The sequence below is a fragment of the Ursus arctos genome, unplaced genomic scaffold (genome assembly GCF_023065955.2).
Source record: "Ursus arctos isolate Adak ecotype North America unplaced genomic scaffold, UrsArc2.0 scaffold_7, whole genome shotgun sequence".
NCBI lineage: Eukaryota > Metazoa > Chordata > Mammalia > Carnivora > Ursidae > Ursus > Ursus arctos.
This window is the reverse complement of record NW_026623089.1, coordinates 79,558,857-79,581,280: the sequence shown is the minus strand read 5'-3', so window position 1 is coordinate 79,581,280 and position 22,424 is coordinate 79,558,857. Positions and strand designations below refer to the sequence as shown.

General features: G+C 39.8%; 2 protein-coding genes across 24 annotated transcripts in view; one reads left to right on the top strand and one right to left on the bottom strand.

The window, feature by feature from the left end:
- The window catches only part of LOC113258953 (zinc finger protein 37A-like), a 33,316-nt gene extending 33,042 nt beyond the window's left edge, over positions 1 to 274 (bottom strand). For 8 of the 12 annotated variants that reach the window (XM_048219163.2, XM_048219167.1, XM_048219155.2 and 5 more), the window contains exon 1: positions 167 to 274. The gene's annotated coding sequence lies outside the window, so the exon portion shown is untranslated. The remainder of the gene's footprint in view (positions 1 to 166) is intronic. The other 4 variants (XM_048219166.2, XM_048219157.2, XM_057308523.1 and 1 more) reach the window with 2 other exon arrangements.
- Positions 13 to 22,168, top strand: ZNF25 (zinc finger protein 25). 12 transcript variants are annotated; one of them, XM_048219179.2, is made up of 7 exons: positions 3,174 to 3,443; positions 4,709 to 4,873; positions 5,524 to 5,639; positions 15,871 to 15,997; positions 16,270 to 16,365; positions 18,482 to 18,545; positions 18,955 to 22,168. In XM_048219179.2, the coding sequence occupies exons 3-7, from the start codon at positions 5,625 to 5,627 to the stop codon at positions 20,003 to 20,005; spliced, it is 1,353 nt and encodes a 450-aa protein (XP_048075136.1). In that variant the 5' UTR covers positions 3,174 to 3,443; positions 4,709 to 4,873; positions 5,524 to 5,624; the 3' UTR covers positions 20,006 to 22,168. The 12 variants fall into 12 exon arrangements, with proteins under 12 accessions (XP_048075139.1, XP_026359860.2, XP_048075136.1 ...); XM_048219182.2 differs by lacking the exons at positions 3,174 to 3,443; positions 4,709 to 4,873 and adding an exon at positions 13 to 333; XM_026504075.4 differs by lacking the exons at positions 3,174 to 3,443; positions 4,709 to 4,873 and adding an exon at positions 246 to 333 and having other exon boundaries at positions 15,871 to 16,018.
- Positions 22,169 to 22,424: the final 256 nt, after the last annotated feature.

The following is a 22,424-nucleotide window of genomic DNA, read 5'->3' as shown; positions in this document are numbered from 1 at the left end:
GGGCTCACGGACAGGACCACTCGCTCAGAGCCGGGGACCCACGGGAACTCAAGCCGCTGGTTCGCACCCTGAAGCCCCCGCCCGCCGTGGGAGGTCCCGCTGCAGGGTCCTGGGCCTCCTCCCCACCGAGGGTCACCGCCGTCTCCCACGCGGCCCATGCTCTAACCTCTGCTCTTGGGAAGGTGGGCAGGCAGGACCTTGAGAGTTACTGGGAAATCTGGAAACGGAATTTCGGGCTTCACCAAACCTGTTGGCGCAGGAGGGGGGGACCAAGAAGATGGCGAAGCTGCGCGTGCGCAGCACTGTCCGCAGCCAACGCGCAAGTTCTGCTGGGTAAGCAAACTAGACTCAAGACTACGTCTACCATAATCCTTCGCGTCCACTTCTTTATGTAAATAAACCTGTCTTATTCAAAGGGTAGGGAGGTGGTTGCTGTGGAAGGTCGGTGGCTCTGGAGTTTTCGGAGGCCGCCCCCTATTTCACCCCCGGAGGTGAGGCCCTACGTAGAAGAACTACCTAAATGCGATTTGTGGTCCTTTAGTGCATCCTGGTTTGGCAAAAAACAGCCACCAAACAACTCTTTGAAAGACTTTTGCGGACATTATGGGAATTTCATTATAGATGCGCTATTAAAGAATGTACTTAGTTTAAGAGTGAAATATATCTATTTTATTTTAAAATGTTTTCGCAAACACAAGACAAATGTGGCAAAAGGTGAAATTTGTCCAGTAGAGAAAATGGTACATGGGTGCTCATTTTCTTTATTATTCTAAGATTGGAAATAGAAACTTCAATAAAAGAAGGAAAGGGTAAAAAAAAAAACTGGGTGTATCTTTTAGACACAAAACTAATAAAAAGGAAGATATTTGTCAGTTATCAGTTCTTGTGAATAGAGAATTTAATTAAAATGTTAAAAAATGGAATCCAGTAATACAATAAGAAAATAACATCTCTACCCGAGCAGTTTGTCTCGAAATTGAAAAAAAGGAATTTTTCAAAACTAAGGAAGCAATAATTTTTTTAAAAAGATTTTGTGTATTTATTCGACAGAGATAGAGACAGCTAGCGAGAGAGGGAACACAAGCAGGGGGAGTGCGAGAGGAAGAAGCAGGCTCATAGCGGAGGAGCCTCATGTGGGGCTCAATCCCATAACACTGGGATCACTCCCTGAGCTGAAGGCAGACGCTTAACGACTGCGCCACCCAGGCGCCCCAGGAAGCAATAATTTTTTAAACTAAATCAGAAGATATATGTATACTTAAAAGATTTTAAATAAGCAAGTACTTCACCCAAGTAATTCCACTTCTTGGGTTATATGCTACTATAATTCAAAGATCTATATAAAGAATGCTCTTCACAGTATTAGTTGGGTCAATACAAATATTCAAGAATCTATGGGTAAAATATGCTTATCCACAAAGTGGATGCCTTACGAGGCAAGCAGCACAAAGCACAAGCCACAGCCTTAAAATGTGATAGAAATATATTAAATCATACAACGGATATTCAAAATATATTCCGAAATTTAAAAAAATATCCCGGTAACAAAACAGAGCTATCTATAAATGTATGTATGTGTGTATGTATGTATTCATGGAGATATGACACTGTCTGTCACAAGGTAAGTGCTCAAATTGACATTATTTCCAGTCAGGTTATGTAAACGTATTTATTGTGTCAGCCAGTCTGTGTGTATGCATTTTTATGAAAGAAGTTATTTCTGTATGACCTGTATATTTGTGTGTGTCCATCAAGTGCAGGAGTAACCACCACAAATTCTCTTGAGAATAAGGCAAGTACTAAACAAAGGTTAACAGTAGATAAAAATGATACTTATTATGTAAAAATACTTATATATCTTTGTGTGAATTATCCTTCATCAGTAAATAGTAACTACATCCATGGTTCCCCAGGCCAAAATCTCAAATCATTTGTTTGGGCAGAATTCTAAGAGATCCTTTATTTTTAATTATTTCTCCAACACCGCCCATCCAGAAAACTGGTATGTGTATGTGAAAGAGGATTTCGACTGCCTCCAGTTTGACCTCAAACTTTCTGGTTGGTTTCTTCTTTCCAGCTGGTCTCTTGGCTCAGGTGGAAGACCAAGAGAGCAAAAAATTCCACCCCTAACAGACACTACCTTCCTTAAGGAATAAGGACTACCCTGTGCCCACCCATGTTTGACTCCAAGGCAATGATCCATTGGACTTTCACTACCTACCTGTAGTACCCACTGTCTTTTGCCCCACATTTTTCTTATATAAACCTGGAAATATTTTTTAGCACGTTGGAGACAGTCTTTGAGTTACTAGTCCACTGCCTTCCTTGTGTTGGCCTCACTGAAATAAATTCCTTTCCTATTTCACCATGGCTCCTCTCTGCCTTTGGATTTTGTCAGCGGTAAGTGGCCAGACCCGGTATGTTTGGGACTACCACAGCCAGGTGCTCCTGCACCCCTGAATGCCAGCAAACACATATATTTCTCTATATGGATTTTGCGTTTTAAAATTAATCTTACCAAATTAATATTTTTGTCATTACTTTGAATGGAAACTCATTTCTGTTGGCGCAGAAAGAGTAAATTAATGTCATAACGTTACTGACCAGAAAATCACTACATATTCAGTATATATTTATTCCCTAGTGAGAGGAGTTAAAATATTTTATACCATTAGCCAAAAAGTGAGTAAAAATCTCAGACTGTGCACTCACATTAAACTCCTTTTCTTTTGGGCAGTGGTATGTGTGGCACTAGTCTTCTGTTTTAACCTATATATATTTTCTCTTTATATCATTTGCATAATTTTGAAAGCTTCAAGTCAGATGTTACAGGATATTATTCTTTGAATGTACTATTGAACTTAGTTACAAGTACTTTCTTTTTTTTTTAAATGTTTTTTTATTATGTCACCATACAGTACATCCCTGGTTTCTGATGTAAAGTTCGATGATTCATTAGTTGCGTATAACACCCAGTGCACCATGCAATACCTGCCCTCCTTACTGCGCATCACCAGCCTATCCCATTCCCCCGCCCCCCTCCCCTCTGAAGCCCTCAGTTAGTTACAAGTACTTTCTTTATCAAGTGGTAGTTCTGTTTTCAAGCCCCCAGGTAACGGGCTGCCAGGTCAAATTAGCTATCACTGGGAGTAATCACCGGAGAAGCCTTCAGAAAATCCCAGCAGTACTCAGACCGCTGGAAGAGGCCGAATATCAGGCGTCTTCCGAAATAGAGATGCTGCGGAGGCTCCTGGGAAGCGCAGTTCCAGAGTGAGGCGCGGGGGCCTTCTGCGCATGCGCAAGTCCACCTCCTTTTGATATTCGCCATTTTGTCTCACGCCCCAGGGCGGGAGAGGACTTTAGAGCCTCCAGGTCTGCGCTGCGCGGCAGAGGGCGGGGCCTGTAACCTGCGCCGGCCGGGAGCTGTGGCCGAGCCCCTGCAGGTGTGTCGAAGGCCGCTTTGCCGGTGCGAGGCCGGGGAGGAGGGGCGGGGGGAAGCCGGGTCTGCGCTGCTGCGCGGAGTCGGAGGACCTGGAAGCCGCCACCGCCCCCCTCTGAGCGCCCGAACGGCCTCCGAGGACTGGGGAGGGGGTCAGGCAGGGGGCTTTGCGGGGGTTGCTCATTGTCCACCTTCCTGGTTCCCGACCTGCGGAGCCGAGCGCCCCGAGCTGGCCTGGGGCGCGGTAGAAGCGGGGAGGGACGCTGGGGGACGGCTTTTGTGACGTGGACCCTGGGCCCGCCACGTCCGCACTGGCGTGGCTGCCGCGCTGTCAAACCCGGGGGACCTGCACCCGTCTGGCTCCCGCCGGTAACCGAGCAGGATAACCTCGGTACGACCCGGACACTCATCTGTAAAATAATCCCAGTAACCACTGGGGTTGTTTGCTGTAGTAAATAGGGCTGTATATATAAAGTATGATAAGGACTCAATAAAGGTGAGCTGCTTTTATTATTACAAGGAAATGCTGTTCTTTTCATTATTGGCTCATTTAATCATAATCATCTTAACCATCCTTCGAATCGGTATTAATCAGCTCCATGCTAATAAATGCGAGTACTAAAGGTTGAGAGGTAAATTGGTGTACTCAGCACTAGCGGAGGAGAGTGAGTAAATTCACATTTTACTCTGCTTCATGCTGTTTCCCACGGTAAAATCCAGTCTTCGGTTGTATTTAGTACAGTAATTCTCCCTGAGCAAAACTGTGAAGTGTAGTGGACCTAACCTTACCACGTAGAGTTCTACTTCCAAAAATTCTTGAGGCTTGCTCAGAACCCTTGTGTCAAAAGGTTAATTAAGGCCCTTCCTGCATTCTCCAGCCTGTTTCTATTCTTAGAGGGCTGTTGACATGTAAACTGAAACCGGTAAGTTGAGCCCTGAATTTTAAGTTTTATTGGGGAAGCTGGGAATCCTCTCCAGGCCAGAGGCTAGTTTCTAGAGAGGGGAAATGGGACAGACTTTGTTAAAAGACGAAACTGGAAATTTCATCCGGGCTCCACGTTAAGAAAGTGATACAGTGTCTCTCTGTTGGGCAGTTGTGTCTGGGCTTTCTGTAAAAAAAAAAAAAAAAAAAAAGTTGTATCTTAGGCGTTCTGTAAGCATCATGCCAGCTGCAAGAGATTTTTGCTATCCCTGCATTATGGCATCTAGTTACCTTTTGCTACCTACATAAAGTGTTCTGGGATTTATGGTGTCAAATTATTATTTTAGATTTATTTGTGTGGCTGTCAGAAGATCAGCAGATGGCCATGTCAAAATTCTTCGAGGCCTAATTCACTTTTACCCTAAGGCACAGCCCAGAGTTGGAGGGGACAGTGAACTCCAGGATACCATCTGGATTTGTGGCAATGAGTGAAGACTTACAGAATCAAAATGGTACAGGAAAGGTTCAAAATTATCTAATTCCTCCTCATGTTAAATAATAGCATTGAAACTAAGTGCCTAAGTTTGTTAATAGCAGAGACTAGCACAGAACAAAAGTCTCCAGGTCGTCCACAATACCATGTTTAAGTCAAAACAAGTTTCTTGGAGAAGTGATTTTGGAGAAACTGCAATTTAGGGAGAAGAAACATGTTAATTTTTGAGGGCTATGAAGACTTTCTAACTTTCTGAGGTTTATAATAGAAATAGGAAAAATTGTTATGTAACTTAAACACTTCCACATCAGTATTTCTCTTCAACATCATTTGTAATGCCAGCATCGGGGTCCATACTTTGGATATATATTATACGTATAACCTTGCCTAACTTGCTATTTTTGGATATTTAAGTTTTCGATTCTTTTGTGTTTTTTAGTAAGGGACATTTAGTCCATTTAGTAAATGGACACACAACTTTCAAAACAGCCAGTAGGAAAGAAATGTTTAGATTCACTCAAAATTTTCCCAGATTCGTCATATTATATCAGAGTCACCAGTGGAAGGTGGGTACTCCTTTATCATGGTCCTCCTATTCCTCTTCATGGCTCAAAGGGCTATTTTCCTAGGGGTTTATGTTTTACTAAAATGTATGGAAATTTCTCACAGGTGATTCCTGAGCTGCAAGATAAGGTCTTCCAAGACTTCTGTCTTCCAACTTTCCCTGTTCTGGCTTCATAGTTTCTGTCCTTTCCCAAGAGCAGCAGAAAATGAGCAAGTATCAGGTGAGTCATTTCTTTAGCCTGTGTGTGTGTGTGTGTGTGTGTGTGTGTGTGTGTGTGTATTTTCAGTGAGTTTTATGAAAGCCCATACATTAAACTCAAAAACTGGAAATAGTTAAAAATCACCTTAAGGGAAAATGTTGTTTGAATAGCACAGCAGGGATGCCTGGGTGGCTCAGTCCTTTAACTGTCTTCCGCTCAAGTCTGCCATCAGGCTCCCTGCTCAGTGGGAAGCTTGCTTCTCCCTCTCCCTCTGCCTGCTGCTACCCTGCTTTTGTTTTCTCCTTCCTTTCTCTGTCAAATAAATGAAATCCCCCCCCCCCAAAAAATGAATACTACATCAGTTCCAAAGTAGTGTGCAGACTCCTGGGATCCCCAAGAATTTTACAAGGGGCCTGTGAAGTCAGAACATAATACTAAGATGCAAATTGCCTTGCACACTGATGGTGAAGAGCAGTGGTGACTAGGTTGCTGCATGTTTGGCATGAATCAAGACAAATGATACCAATGACTATTTCTCTGCAGTGTATTCACAATAAAAAAACCTGCCACCTTTACTTAAGGTATCTTTGATGAAACGGTAAAAATTAAGGATTTTATTAAATCTTGACCCTTGAATTCACATCTTTTTAATGTTCAACATTCAATGATGAAACGCGAAGTTCACATACAATACTTTTGCTACATACTGAGGAATGATGGTTGTCTACAGGAAAAGCACTTGTGTGATTGATTCGTGAGTTCACCTAGCCACCTTTTCATGGAATACTATTTTTACCTGGCAGACAAACTGTGGTTATTTGGACGGGTCTTTACCAAATACTTTCTCAAAAATGGCTGCAGTGAGCTTGTCACTTCAAGAAAAATAACTCTCCGTACTTGTTGCCAATGTTAAAAGTTGAGCTTCCAAGTGAAACAGAATTTTGGAAAACTTGTATCCTCCACTGTGAAGCTGACACCTTCTAATGCACTTTTCTGAGGAGACTGGTGAGGATACTAACAAATGTATTTTTATATGTGTCTGCCTTTGAGTAATATTTTTTTAAAGATTTTTTTATTTATTTGAGAGAGAGAGTGCACGCACAAGCAGGAGTGGCAGGCAGAGAGAGAGAGAGAGGGAGAAGCAGGTTCCCCGCTGAGCAGGTTACCAGAAGCAGGGCTCCATCCTAGGACCTCGGGGATCATGACTGGAGCTGAAGGCAGACGCATAACAGACTGAGCCACCCAGGCGACCCCTGAGTAATATTTCTGATTATGTGCTCACAGGCAGATTAGGACAGGGTGACACACAGAAGTGAGGAACAGAATAAGGTGGTTAGGGAATGCCACTCTAAAAGGTAATATTTGAGGAAAAACCTGGTTAAATGAGAGAGGGAACCAAGTAGAATTCTGGGGGAAGAGCATTTAGATAGGAAGAACAGCAAATACAAACCCCGAGGCATGTTCCAGAAACAGTATTCAGAACATTGAAGCTACAGAGCAACCTGGGGGGAATGAGCTAAGAGGGAAGATCAAAGAGGTAGAAGGGGCTGGAGTATGTAGGACCTTGTAGGCTGAAGAAAACATTGAATTTCAATTTTATTTTAAAAATCATACTTATGCAATCAAACAAATGTATGTAATGTGTATGTAAAATTTAGGGAATATTGATGAAACACAGGTGTATGCCCTATTTGGCTTAAGAGATGAAAATTACTAGTTATCTTTGAAGCCCCTGTATGCCCCTCCTTAATCTCATCTCACCATTCATTACCCAGAGAAAAAGGAATCCTGACTTCTGAGTTAACCATTTCTTTGCTTTTATGATTCAATGTTTAAAACAAAACAGTGTATTTGGCAATTAATTTCCCAGCCCTTTGATAAGCACTTGACAACAGTCTTACGTCGTTCTTACAGCCCAGCTTTTGAAATGGTTTACTACCATATCAGAAATTTTCAGTGTGGACATTATGTTATTAACTAAAAATCATAGTCTTTGGGCATGATGGTGGGGAGAGACTCTAGAAAGAGTGAGAAATAATGTAGGAGGAAGCTCAAAAAAACTTAGCCTATTCAACACTCTGCTTTAGTCTTGAAGGTGTGTCTTGTACTCGACATTCTCCTTATCCAGAATTCATTCAGGGGTTCCACAATGTTTTCCCCATGTTGTGTTCTGTAACTAATTTCTGACTGGTGCAGTTTGGACAGCAGAAATGACTAGTGAGCCTTTTTGTTTTTTGAAGTAATTTTGAGTGCAGTCATTACTACTAACTTTGGAAAAGTTTATTTTATGTAGATATTGTAATTTTTTGTTTATTCATAGACATTTTGGCCAAATTAGATCTTTTTTTATTTCTTCTTGCATCTCTCAAGTTGTATTGGCATAAATTTCTTGTTTGAAAACATCCTTTATGTTGTTTTTATCCTGCTCACTTGCTTGTTTTAGTGAAGGTCTGCTGGTGGAAAACTCTGAGTTAGGTTTATCTGAAATATAATTTTTTCACTGTGTAAAGAACTCTCAGTTGACGGTTGTTTTATCTTAAAACATGGAAAAGCATTCATTGTCTTCTGATACTACTCAAAATTCACCTTTTGTCAGACCTCTAAAGTAAATTTGTATTCTGGGCTAGCTACTTTTAAGATACCCTAACTCTATTTGTGTATGTGTGGATTTTTCTTTATCCTAATGAGATTTGTTGTACTTCCTTTGGGTTGAGTATTTTGAGTATTTACACTGTATCTCCTTTACTGACTTTCAAGCTCTACTTTTTGTTATTCTGTTTATTGCTTAGTCTGAAGATTACATTTTGCACCATTAATTTACACATGTCTGCAAATATTTATTCATGAACAACATAATTTTCAGCAGCATAATTCTGTTTCAACCCTCCCACCAGTGTGGTCCTTGTTTTATATCTACTACATATATTTTTAATCCCCAATACTTATTTTTTTCTTTAATCAGTATTAATCTTTTAAAGGAACTTAAGTGTGTGTGTGCGTGTGCATAAAATAGTGTTATTTTTATACAAATATCTGTGCTTTGGGTGCTCTGTATTCCTTCCTACAGGTCTGGGATTCTCTCTGATGTCCTTTTCCTTCAGCCTAAGCAACTTATTTTATCATTTCACACAGCACAGGAGTTACGGTGACAAATTCACTTTGCTTGTCTTTCTGGAAATGTCTTTATTTCCTTGGTTTGGGAAGAATAATTTTTGTTGAATATAGAACTCTATGCTGCAGGTTTCCTTTGTTTCTGCATTTATGGGATGCCTTTGTCTTCTGTTGTTTCTGATGAGATGTCAGTCTTCATCTTATCCTTATTCAGCTGAACACAATGTGTCTGAGAGTTGTGCTTAAGATTTTATCCTTAGTTTTCAACAGTTAGACTGTGATGTGCATAGTTATGGTTTGTTTTGGATTTATCCCTTGTGGACAATAAAGATTTATAGGTTGTTGCCTTTTATCATTTCAGAAAATTCTTAGCCACTTACTCTTCAAATATTTTCTTTGCCCCTTTCTCTTTTTTCCTTTCTAAGATTATTATTACACCAAATACATATTGCCCCAAATTCTATTTAGTTTGGAGAGCTTTTTGTCTTTTTGTTTGAATATTTCTGTTGAACCAATTTTTCAAGTTACTGGTTTCCTCCTCCTTTTTTGTCAATTCTCTTCATTCATAAGCCCACAAAATCCACTTCTGATACTGTATCTTTTAATTCTAAAAATTCCTGGGTTTTGTTTTGTTCTTTTTCTGCTATCATTCTTTCATTTGTATTGTCTGTTTTTTCACTCATTTAACATTTTCATTGTACTTAAAGTCCTTATCTGCAAATCCCAACATCTAGGTTATCTGCTTCAAAGGCTTCTTTCTTTGGTATGTATGAACATTTTCTACTTTTTTTGCGTCTCATAATTCTTTATTATGTGCTAGACATTTTATAAAAGTACAGTAGAGATCGAAGTAAGTAATAGTTCCAGAAAATGGCATATCCCGTCTTCTGCCTGGTTCCTGAGTCAGCCTGATATGTAGTTGAGCTGACCCTGGGCTTTAGTTAGATTCAGTTCACCACGGGCTTCAAATGCTTTAAGGGCAAGATCAAGGCTTTACCTTCAGCAGAGCTTGGGATCTGAGCACCACCAAGGCTCCACTGATGTGCTTTACAGTCTGGCCACCAGCCTTAATTTGGATGAGCATGGAGTTCTTACGCCACAGAGCTTTCACCATCTGAGTCAGCTCTTCCTGCCCTGGTGCTCTGCTCCCAATCTAGGGAGGCTTGCTGCCATGTACTCGGTAGAGGCCTGTGGGGAAAACTGGTGGCTGTTTGTATTTCAGACCATTCATATTGGTTATGAAGCTTCCTGTTTGGTTCCAAAAACTCTTCCCCAACTTATAATGAAATGATCACTTTGAGACATTTAAAGGGAAGTAAAAAAAAAAAAAAGTCCTAGAGATACTAGGCTTCCATTTAGGGACTTTTTTTTTTTTTTTTTTTTTTTAAAGATTTATTTATTCTACAGAGATAGAGAGAGCCAGCGAGAGAGGGAACACAAGCAGGGGGAGTGGGAGAGGAAGAAGCAGGCTCATAGCGGAGGAGCCTGATGTGGGGCTCGATCCCATAATGCCGGGATCACGCCCTGAGCCAAAGGCAGACGCTTAACCGCTGTGCCACCCAGGCGCCCCCCATTTAGGGACCTTTTGAATGTGAAACCTCCAGTCACCAGCTAGTATTAAATGGCAGATTGGGGTTCACTTGCTTTATGACTGGAGTTCTTTGGGATCTAATACATCACAGAAATCCATAAGCAAACATTACAATTTTGTTGAGTTGGACTGGTTCCCTCTTTTCCCTGCTTGCCCCTAAAAGTGAGTCATCGTGGTTTTCTTTTCTCTTCTGGAGTATTCATCTCTTGTGAATTTTTTCCTTTGTTCATCTTTGGAGTCTCCATTTTCTGATAGGTTATGGAAAACTTGTAATTTTCTAGGTTAGGGGCTTGTTCTTCTTGTTAGGGTGAGATCCACTTCTCTTTTGCCTTTCTACATTCTATTCAGAACTAGCTTTTTATCCTTATGGTCAAGATGCTAGCTCTAAGCGACTTTCTGCTCTGGCTATGAAATTTGAAAATGCCCCGAAAATTCAAATTCAAGGTATAGGACTCATCCCAATCAGTTTCTTTTTTTCTAGGATCTTGATCCCTCCACAAATTTGGTGTGTATGGTAATATTTGATGCTTTCGTACAGCCATTTTTAGTGTTCTCTAGGGTTTGGTTATTTTATTTTTTTAATTGTGCAAAATATATATAAAATTTACCATTTTAACAATTTTTAACTATACAGTTCAGTGGCATTTAAGTACATTCACATCGTGGTACAATCATTATCACCTTCCATCTCTGGAACTTTTTTCATCTTGTACAACTAAAATTCTAACCATTAAACAGTAACTCCCTATTCCCCCTTCCCCTGGGAACTACCAATCTACTATCTATAACCTGACTATTCTAGGTCTCTCATATAAGTAGAAGCACACAGTATTTGCCACTTTTACCTGGCGTATTTCACTCAATATAATGTCCTTAAGATTCATCAATGTAGCATTTGACAGGATTTCCTTCCTGTTAAAGGCTAAATGATATTCCATTGTTTCTATAAACCACATTTTGTTTATGCATTCATCTTTTTTTTTTCTTTTGGTATTTGACATGTTTTATTAAAAATCAAGATTTTATACATTTTAATGAGTTCCATCTTTCCTTTTGCACCCAGTTAACTTCTCTTAATATTCACATCTACCTTCTTTGATGCAGCCTCTTCTCTACTTCTAGTTGTGGTGTTTGTTCGGCCAGTCTTAGGGCTGTTCTCTTGGATGATTTATGCTGATGTGAGTGTTATCTAGTTGTATCCATGGGAGGGGGTGAGCTGAGGGTCCTCCTACTCCACCAACCTCTCCTTTATGCATCCATCTCTTGATGGATGCTTGGGTTTTTTGCACCTTGTGGCTATTGTGAATAGTGCTGCAATGAACATGGGTGTACAAATATCTGTTTGAGTCCCTGCTTTGAGTTCTTTTGGATACATAACTAGGAGTGGAATTACTGAATCATACGGTAATTCTTTAAGTTGTTGAGGAACCAACGTACTATAGGGGTTGCACCATTTTACATTCCCACCAGCAATGCACAAGGGTTCCAGTTTCTCTATATCCTTGCCAATACTTGATATCTTCCTGGGTTTTTATGTTGTTGTTGTTGTTATGTTGAGTGAAGTCATTTTTGTTTTGTGCTATGTTTTATCTTCTTTATTCTCTAACTTACAGCAGAATTCACTCTGTTTGGATATACATTTCACTGAGTTTTGACACATACATAAAGGCATACAATCATCACCACAGTTAAGATATAGAACAGTTTCATTGCCTCAAAATTCTTTTGGTTCCCCCCACCACCAATTCCTGGCAATCACCAATTTATTCTTTATCCCTATAATTTTGCCTTTTCCGGAGTATCATATAAATTAAATCAAATAGTATGTAGTTTTCTGAGACTACGAACTTTCATTCAGCATAATGCACTTGAGATTTAATCATGTTGACTGTACCCACAGTTCATTCCTTTTTATTGCTAAATAGTATTGAGCTGTATATATGTACCCAATTTATTAACCCATTCACCAGCTGAAAAGCATTTGGGTTTCTGTTTTGTGGCAATTACAAAAGGAGCTATTACAAACAATTGCATTTAGATTTCTGTGTGTACACAGATTTTCATTTATCTTGGGTAAGTACCTAGGCATGTGCTTGCCCGGCTCATGTTAAGTGTTGTAATTAACTTTATAAGAAACTGCCAAACCGTTACCAGAGTAGCCATACTATTTATTTTGTGTTCCTACAACAATGGACAGATTTCTATTTGTTTTGCATTCTTGTCAGCATTTGGTATTGGCAGTTGTTTTTTTTTCAAATTATGCTGATAGGTGTGTAGTGATATCTCAGTATGGTTTTAATTTGCATTTATCCTAATGACTAATAGGTTCAAAATGTTTTGATGTGCTTATTTGCTACCCATATATCTTCTTTTGGATTGCACTTACCAAGTTACTCTACCTTGGACTTTCACATTTGGGTTTTAAACTAGAAGTGCCCATTAGTTGTGAGTCTCTCTTTCTTTGGCTTCCTAACCACTCTCCTCCTCACCTGCCCGTATGTTTAGAGTTCTGTCAGGCTTCAGTCTTGGCCTAGTTTCTTTTCTTTTCTCTTTTTTTTTTTAAGATTTTATTTATTTATTTGACAGAGAGAGACAGCCAGCGAGAGAGGGAACACAAGCAGGGGGAGTGGGAGAGGAAGAAGCAGGCTCCCAGCAGAGGAGCCTGATGTGGGACTCGATCCCAGAACACCGGGATCACACCCTGAGCCGAAGGCAGATGCCTAACGACTGCGCCACCCAGGCGCCCCTGGCCTAGTTTCCCCTGGCCTAGTTTCCCCTACTATTATCTTGAATGTTGTTGCTTTCAGATTTCTTTTTTGACTCTTCTGGAACCCCATTTTTAAAATATATGACAATATTATTTGTGGAAATTTACTTACATGTATACCCACTAGAATGAACAGTTCCAGCTATATGTTCCACAGTCACTTCAGCATGAACAAAATTCAAGCTCACTGTCTCCTCCTGCCCAACGGATTCTTTTTCTTGTTTTCCAGTTTTCTTTTATGAATTTCCTAGTTGCTACAGAATAATGTTAGTTGGCAAGATACAAATGTTTCCACACGCCACAACCCGCTCCTACTGTATAGCTAGGAGACAGGACTGTTGATGTGTAAGTTGGGAGATCACTCTCATGAGCAAAAGCAGCTTGGAGCTCCCCCCAGAGCAGGAAGTCAGAAGGGCACTGATGGAAGAGGAAAGATGGTGAGGTCATAGTTGTAGAGCAACGTAAGATCAAGTGGGTGCTGCCACAAGCAGAGGTGCTCACCCTGACTGGGGAGATGCAGGAGCGGTCTGAGACAGTGGGACCCAAGGACTGGCACTGGGGGTAAATAAAATAGAAGGGACTTAGAATGTGTGCAGGAACACGGATGGCAGCTTCAAGCAGTCAGCAACACAGAGGAAAAGAAGTGGAATCCCTTGTGCTTTGTAGTGAAGGCAAATCAGAAAACAAGCCGCTGAAATCAGGTGTCCTAAAGAAAAGCGTGTACATTATCACAGAATCTAAAGACACCACCCCCAGTACTGCTGCTTCCTTTAAGAATGTGAATATACTCTGGCCACAGAGAGTGTCTTTTGAACTAAGGACTAGGGTAACACTTTCATCCCTCCCCACCAAAAAATGTTACTCAACATGCAGACAATAGTAAAATAAGAAAAAGTAGAATGTGTGAATTAACGCTTTGTCCATTGATGTCAATACTCCTCCCCCAAACAAACGCAAAGTAGAGGAGAGTACAGCTTTCCGATATTAAGGAGTTTCAGATAGGAAATAACTTTAAAACCCGGAGATTAAAGACTCAGAAACTGAAAAACAAGTAGATATAAAATAAAAGCAAATTAACTCAGGAAAGAAATAGTAGAACAGAAAATCCTGTCAGGTTAGAAGATTAAATGACAGTGCAGCTCGGGGAGAAGAGAAATTCAAGTCTGATAACTGACATGAGGCAGAGGAATTGGAAGAGACCATGGAGTGGGGGGGGGGGGTGCTGATAAGAATCGACAAGGAAGAGGAAGAGAAGTAACAGAAATAGGAGATAAAGTAGAATCCCTGAATAACAAAACCTAAATAGTGGAAGAGAGCTAACATTTAATCCAAGGAAACTTTCCATAAAGAAAAGAAATACTAAATTACATATTGAAAAGGCTGTATGTGCCAGAGAGAACTGACCCACACTGGTAAACCCCAAGAGAGATTCTAATAAAACTACTAGGCTTACTTAAAAGTAGAGAAAAGAGTCCTCTAGGACACAAGGAAAAAGACTACATCACTTGCCAAGGAAAAATGACATAGTTCTTTTTAAAAAGCAACATATATATATAAAACAAAAGCAGAACAGTGTTTCCAAGAAAAAAAGTATGAAGCAAGAATTTATATTCAGTGAAGAACTTCAAGTTTTCACATTACATTTCAGATTCTGTGGAATATAAGCGAAGTAATGATTGGAGGAAATTCTATAGCCTTCAATGTCCTACTGATAAAAATGAGAGAATGAAAATAATTATCATTATGGGTCTAGCTACCATCAGACTGTATAGATACTGTGGAAGTTATCCTTCTCTTCTCTCAGTAATAACTCATTTCCAACGAAGTTATGTTTCTTCCCCCACTGCTGCTATTTTAAATGTTTATCGTTCACATATGCCTGTTACTCTTCTGACACTCCATATTTCTGGTGTGCTGTTTGCCTCTTCTATTTTGTGTTTTCTTCGAAACTACCAGGCTACTCCTGTAACTCTAGCACTTCCCATCTGTCTGTTCGGTGGCTCCGTTACCTGTTAGTGAATGGGTGAACATCCCAGAGATGTGTAGGACAGCCCACAAAGTGTAAAAATAGTGTGAAATAGCAGAATATCTAAACACATTTTTCTTTCTTATAAATACAAAAACAAAACTTGTCAATTTTTAATAAAGACTAGTATAAATATATATTTACAAACAGGCACCAATTAAGTGGGTATGCAAAATATATTTTAATGGCCCAGAGACACACTCAGAATTCTTCCATGTCTGACACCTGACTGAACTGTGTCACCTTCTAACTAATCTTTCCTATTCTCATATCATGCTGTCTTATTTGTAATTTTCCTAAACTTGCCATTTTTCATGCATCAAGGCCTTTGGCAATTCTGTTTTCTTTATTTCCCAAGTTTATGTTGGCTTGCCTACCTAGTAAAATCTGACTTGGTAACACACAATGCAAATATCTATCCCCATTTGTCACCACCTTAGATCTTGTACATGTTTGTCAGAGCACCTGCTATGCATATTGCATTCAAGTATTTACATTTCTTTCTCCTTGTCAGAGTGTAAGCTCCTTGACAACAGGAATCGTTGCTTCCATTCCTCTTTGTATCTCCAACAGTTCCAGGCATGGGTGGTATCTCAGTAAATAGAGATTGAACATTTCATCTGTGTACAAAGCAGCAAAGTATCGTAACTTTCTAGAGTAAACTTTATAGTTGGCAGGTTAACAGCTCCTTTACACGTGTCTTTTTGTGGTACTCTACTCTGATTACTTCAATTTGAACTGAAATATATTGTTCCAGGGACCAGTAACATTCAAGGATGTTATTGTGGAATTCAGCCGGGAAGAGTGGCAGCTACTGAACGCTGCTCAGAGGACCCTATACAGGGAAGTGATGCAAGAGAACTATGGTCTCCTAATCTCAGTGGGTGAGAAAAACTTCCCCATATGTAAGTCCCAGTAGTTTGCATTTCCTTTCCCAGTTGCTGGACTGCATAATATTAGCTTTGTTTCAGGGCTCAAAGGTGACAAATCATTTTGGGTACCAGAAAAAATATTTGTGTCCCCACCCTCCCCATTGAAAGAATCTAAATCTGCCAAGCCTAAGCGGAACCTTCATTGTTCTCCTAAAACTGCACTTGTCATCCTTCAGAGTCCCTAAATCCCAAGTAATCTCTATTACATACTTTTCCATTAATAGGTTACCGTGTGAATAAGCCAAATGCAGTCTTCAAGCTGAAACAAGGAAAAGAACCATGGATATTGGAAGTAGAATTTCCACATCGGAATTACCCCGGTGAGTGAGGACCTGTGGCCCCTGTTGCTAGTCAGGTGGTTGGTGCCTTTGCCTTCTGAAATATTTTTAGGAATCTCTTTTAAATGTCCTATACTTTTGGAAAAAACCAAGGACATTTGATCTGCATATGCAAGCAACATAAATCACACCTCTGGTTTCCATTTTTCCACATAAATTCCTCCTTTGCCAGACTTTTTTTTTTTTTTTTTTTAAGATTTTATTTATTTATTTGACAGAGATAGAGACAGCCAGCGAGAGAGGGAACACAAGCAGGGGGAGTGGGAGAGGAAGAAGCAGGCTCCTAGCGGAGGAGCCTGATGTGGGGCTCGATCCCAGAACGCCGGGATCACGCCCTGAGCCAAAGGCAGACGCTTAACTGCTGTGCCACTCAGTTATTTTTAGCACTGGTTTTATTAACTTCCTTTTCTCTCTTTAAACTCTGAAATCAGATTACAGATCTTTATGCCTTTCATCAATTGTATTATTTCAGAGTTGATACTTCCTTTTAGATGTGGTTTGTCTTTCACACAAAGTACTAATTATGCCTTCTAAAATCTACCGCACCTTACTTGGAGTGTCGGAACTCTCAGATTTAAAAAACTAAAAACCAAAAAACCAAAGATCATCTCCCTCTGCTTCTGTAAATGCTTTTCTTATATTCCTGACTTGTGCACTTATGTGTTGCCAGGACCAGGAATAATGCCTGGTATTTAGTGGTGGTTCACTAGATATTTGTTGAAAGGTTGAATGTGAATTAACAAAAGAACTGTCTTCTCCTCTGTGACTTTCATAGTTAACTGCTGCAAGGGCTCCTCCTTTCCTAAGACCAAAGACACATAAGACCTTGTTTCTGTGTGTCCCAGTTAGCCTGGCCCAGGTCCCCAGCAGGTAACGTCCTACGTCTTCCCCACTGATGCTGTGAAGTTCCAAACCCAAGCCTCTGCTCATAATCTTTCACTTTCTGTCAAGCATTTAAAGATGAATAAATATGAAGGTCAGTAAAGGTTCCAGAATGATGCTAAGTAATCTTTAAAGATGATGTAGTAAACTGAAGCAGAGAGGTGGGAACTCAACTATGAAAGCAGAATAAGCCTGGGGTTGAGTCGTGGCTGACACTGCTTTGGGGACACAGTCTTTGGCAGTCAGGCTTGAACATCTCTGCTGCTACAAATGGGAGTTCATCCTGTTTTATGATGGCTTGCACTCTTTCATTCTGAATGTATGTGTTCCTGGGTCTTCTGTCCCAGGGAAAATTAAGCCAGCTAGATGGAGAGTGAGAGCCCAAAGTGCAGCACTATTCCTCCACACACAGGGAAACGGAAGTTCTTGGAAAGTCACTTCAGCGTTGGCATCCAGACTGTCGTGTGTACACAGAGGAAATCAAGCAGAAGTTTACAGTCTGCTAAGATAACACAGCAAATTAGATTTGAGCTGACGAAGACCTCTTAGCTCTTTGTCCAATTTCATCTTTCCCCTGATATTTCCAGTGAACACAGCTGTATACTAATTTTTCTGGTCACCCTACTTACTGTTCCTTGTCTGTTGTGGGCTTACAGCACTCTGCGTATCTTTTGTTCTCTGCTCCCTGTTTTTTTTTTTTTCCCTTGACTTTTTCCTCCAAGTTTTTTAAGGCCTTATTTTATTTTATTTTATTTTATTTTATTTTATTTATTTTATTTTATTTTATTTTATTTTTAAAGATTTTATTTATTTATTCGACAGAGATAGAGACAGCCAGCGAGAGAGGGAACACAAGCAGGGGGAGTGGGAGAGGAAGAAGCAGGCTCACAGCGGAGGAGCCCGATGTGGGGCTCGATCCCATAACGCCGGGATCACGCCCTGAGCCGAAGGAAGATGCCCAACCGCTGTGCCACCCAGGCGCCCCAAGGCCATATTTTAAAGTGTCAGAAGCACTTGGGTTTATACCCATGTTTCTTCCCTGGTCTGCTACAGCAGTTTTTAATGTTTATGTTTTTTCTAAGCCAATGGGATAGATGAAATTTGCATTTGAGAGTTCCTTTTTTGGGGGAGCTTGGCCTGAAGCCTAAGAATCAACCCTACAACCATAATAATACATTAAGATTTATACGGTATTAAATTTTTGATTCCTTTGTAGAAGACCTCTGGAAAATTCATGACCTAGGAGCGAAATACCAGGAAAGCCGAGCTGAAAATTCAAGGCAAGTCCAAGATTTTGATTGTAAGATTAGAAGCCTTGTAATAAGAAAGTCTTGACGAGAGTACTGGAAGTGGGAAAGCACTAGTTAATCCTAAATGTGAGAAAACTAACACTAGAGTGAATTCCAAAGATCTTATTTAGGACCAGGAAATTCAGACTTTGAAGTAGTCTTTTAATTCTTCTGAGTTACACAGTAAGGGAGGCATGGTTACACAAAGTAGATCTCAGGCATTTGAGAGACTCTGCATACAGTGCAAGGGAAGGTTCCTTCTACCAAATGTTAAACCACAGTGTGTATCAGAGAACATTCACAGTGGAGAAACTTTGAATCTAATCAATATGGGAAAATCTCTAGAAATTGGTTCTCAGCTAGCGTACCTTAGACATTGAATTTGGAAATTTCTCTCTAGGAATGGAGAACTTAGAAAACACCAGCAACCTCAACCCAGAGAGAAAATCCATAAATGCAATGAATGTGGAAAGTCCTTCTGCCAGAAGTCTATCCTCGTAATACACCAGCATATTCACTCAAAGGACAAACCCAGGGAATGTGGGGAATCTGGCTCTAGAAATGGAGACCTCACAGTACAACAGAAAACTCACACCAGAGAGAAAACCTATGAATGTAAAGAATGTAAGAAAACTTTCTATCACTTGTCATCTCTTAGTAGACATTTGAGGACTCACGCAGGGGAGAAACCCTATGAATGTAATCAGTGTGAGAAATCCTTCTACCAGAAGCCACACCTCGTAGAACATCAGAAAACACACACAGGAGAGAAACCCTTTGAGTGTAACGAATGTGGGAAGTTCTTCTATGTTAAGGCATACCTCATGGTACATCAGAAAACACACACAGGGGAGAAACCCTATGAATGTAAGGAATGTAGGAAATCCTTTTCCCAGAAATCACACCTCACAGTACATCAGAGAACACATACAGGGGAGAAACCTTATAAATGTAAGGAATGTGGGAAATTCTTTTCTAGAAATTCACACCTCAAAACTCATCAGAGAACTCACACGGGAGAGAAACCCTATGAATGTAAGGAATGTGGGAAATGCTTCTACCAGAAGTCAGCCCTCACAGTACATCAGCGAACTCACACAGGGGAGAAACCCTTTGAATGTAATAAATGTGGAAAAAATTTTTACTATAAATCAGACCTCACTAAACATCAGAGAAAACACACAGGGGAGAAGCCCTATGAATGTCATGAATGTGGTAAATCTTTCTCCGTGAATTCAGTCCTCAGATTACATCAGAGGACGCACACAGGAGAGAAACCCTATGAATGTAAGGAATGTGGGAAATCCTTCTCTCAGAAGTCACATTTTATCATACATCAGAGAAAACACACAGGGGAGAAACCCTATGAATGTCAGGAGTGTAGGAAAACTTTTATTCAGAAATCAAAACTTACTGCACATCAGAAGACACACACAGAGGGAAAAGGCTGATAAATACTATGAATTGGAAAGTTCTTTTGGAATTCATCCTTCAGAATAACTGGGTAACTCACACAAGAGAATATCATCGATCTCAGAAAATTTCAGTCACAGTCTTTCTTGACAGAAAAGAGTAATACACAGAAATTCTTTAAATCTATAAGAGAGAGATTTTTACCATATGTCAGACTTAACTAAGTATCAGATGACCTACAAATTGTAAAACATGAGGGAGACCATTCTTTTAGAAGTCATACTAGACCACACAGCACAGAAATCACAGGAAGAGAAATCCTGTAAAAACGAATGTCAGGAAATTTTCTGTCAGGGCAGCCAACACTAGGTATCCAAAAGCTCACATGAGTGAGAAGTTCCTATCAGCATCCTTCCCAAGCACTCAGAAACCTCTGACACCACGTGGACTTGGAGCACTCAAAGGTGTAAGTGCACAGACTGCAACAGAGATCAGAAGCCTTTACGGAGAATTGTCAGAGATGTGTCAGTGAACCTCAGATCCGTGATGCCGGGATAGAACCTCTGCAGACATTTCAAATACGTGAAAGTTCCTTGACAAACATTCAGAGAGAATCTGTACTGAGTGAGGGTAACAGTTACACCAGAAGTCATGTTGCAGCAGTTGGATTCTGAGCGGTTTTCTTTGTTTTTTGGTTTTGTTGTTGTTTTTAAAGAAACCTACCAATGTCTAGATCTTTGAAGCTTTTTAAAAAGCACAAATACATTGAAAAAAAAACCAGGTGACATCCTTACACACATGAAGAATCCTTCAGTATGTACAACTAGCGTGTGTTAGCACGCTACAGGACAGGTTGTGGATGTTTATGTGCACGTGGATCCCGTCCATAACTGTACATAGGGATATATGTAGCCTTCGTTCAGCAGTTTTCATGTATGTGAAGATATTTCACATTGCATCTCAGCATCGACTCCTGTAACTCTAATATGTATTTTAAGTGTAATATTCTTTTAAAATTGTAGTGCATCTTTTTCTCCTATTTCCCAGCATTTTTAAATGAATATAGATATTACTGAACCAATCCTTCAGAAAGGTCAGCGAATTTTACATTAGGGACACATTTATTCATAAGACAAGACTGAAATTATTTTTAAAAACAGCTGAAAACACTCTAATAAAAACAAGTAATGCTATGTAAGGAAGTCGTATCTATCTTACTGCTGATGTTTTAGCAGGGTGCAGAGCTTATCTGCACTAGAATTTTGTATGAGTGTTTTAAGAATGTTATTCACTACCTTTTTCTTCATAGTAGAAGCAACATGGGTAGTGGTTAAGAGTGTGGACTCTGGACTCTTACTGCCACGGCTCAAATTCCAGCACGTGGCATGCCACTTAACCTCTCTGTGCCTCTGTTTCCTTTTCTGTAAGAGAAGTGATAATGACAGGACTGCTCTGAGGTATAAATGAGTTATTTTTAGAGCACTTAGAATAGTGTCTCAGACACAAGAAAAGCATAAGTTAGATACTAGTATAATTTGTATTTCTTGAATTATGCTGGAAAAAAAAGTTGGCTACCAACATTCAGCACTCCCTTTATTGCTGTAGTGCCTTGGTTTGGCTTGGTTGTGCAGTTTTCCACAAATGATTCAGATATTCAGATGTGACCCAAAGCCTGTTTTTGTAGCCTACAAGCCAAGAATAGTTTTGCATTTCTAAATGAGTGGAAAAAAAATAATATTTTGTGACATGTGAAAATTATATTCAGGTTTCAGTGTCCATAAATAGTTTTATTAGAACACTTATAAAAATCATTTGTCTCTGTTTTGCCTGAGGCCGCCTTCAGCACTACAAGAACAGAGTTGAGTAGTTCTGACAGACCATGTGGCTCAGAGAGCCTATGACAGTTACTATCTGGCACTTTACAAAGTTAAGTTTTTCTGTTACTTAGAGCTGAAAACACTACAATCAGTGTATATGATGTACTTTTATATATGTTCTGTTTCAGAAATGATGCATACAGCAATTTGTGGGTGGGTGGTTTTTGTGCCGTGTATTTATTTTGTACATTGTATTTATACGTTAAAACCCTAAGCATTAGAATTTTTTCAAATGTGTTTTATTTGTTGAACTGTCATAAAATCAAAACAATTTCTGATGGAATGTAGCAGTACATGTATGAAATAAACATTGTCTAAATTAAATCAAATTGTTAATTGGTCCCTACTTTAAAAATATTCCCTTATTTTCTTCCAAGTCAATGGCCAGTTTTCCCTATATCATTTTATAATTTTCTCACTATCCCATGACCATCTTTGTCATACTTAACTAGCATAACCTAATAACAAAAACCGTACAATACCCAACTCCACCAGCTACCTTACTAGTAATCTACATTACTAGTATTACTACAGTACTAGTAAAATTATGTTATTCCCTAAACTTCATGATTGTCAAATG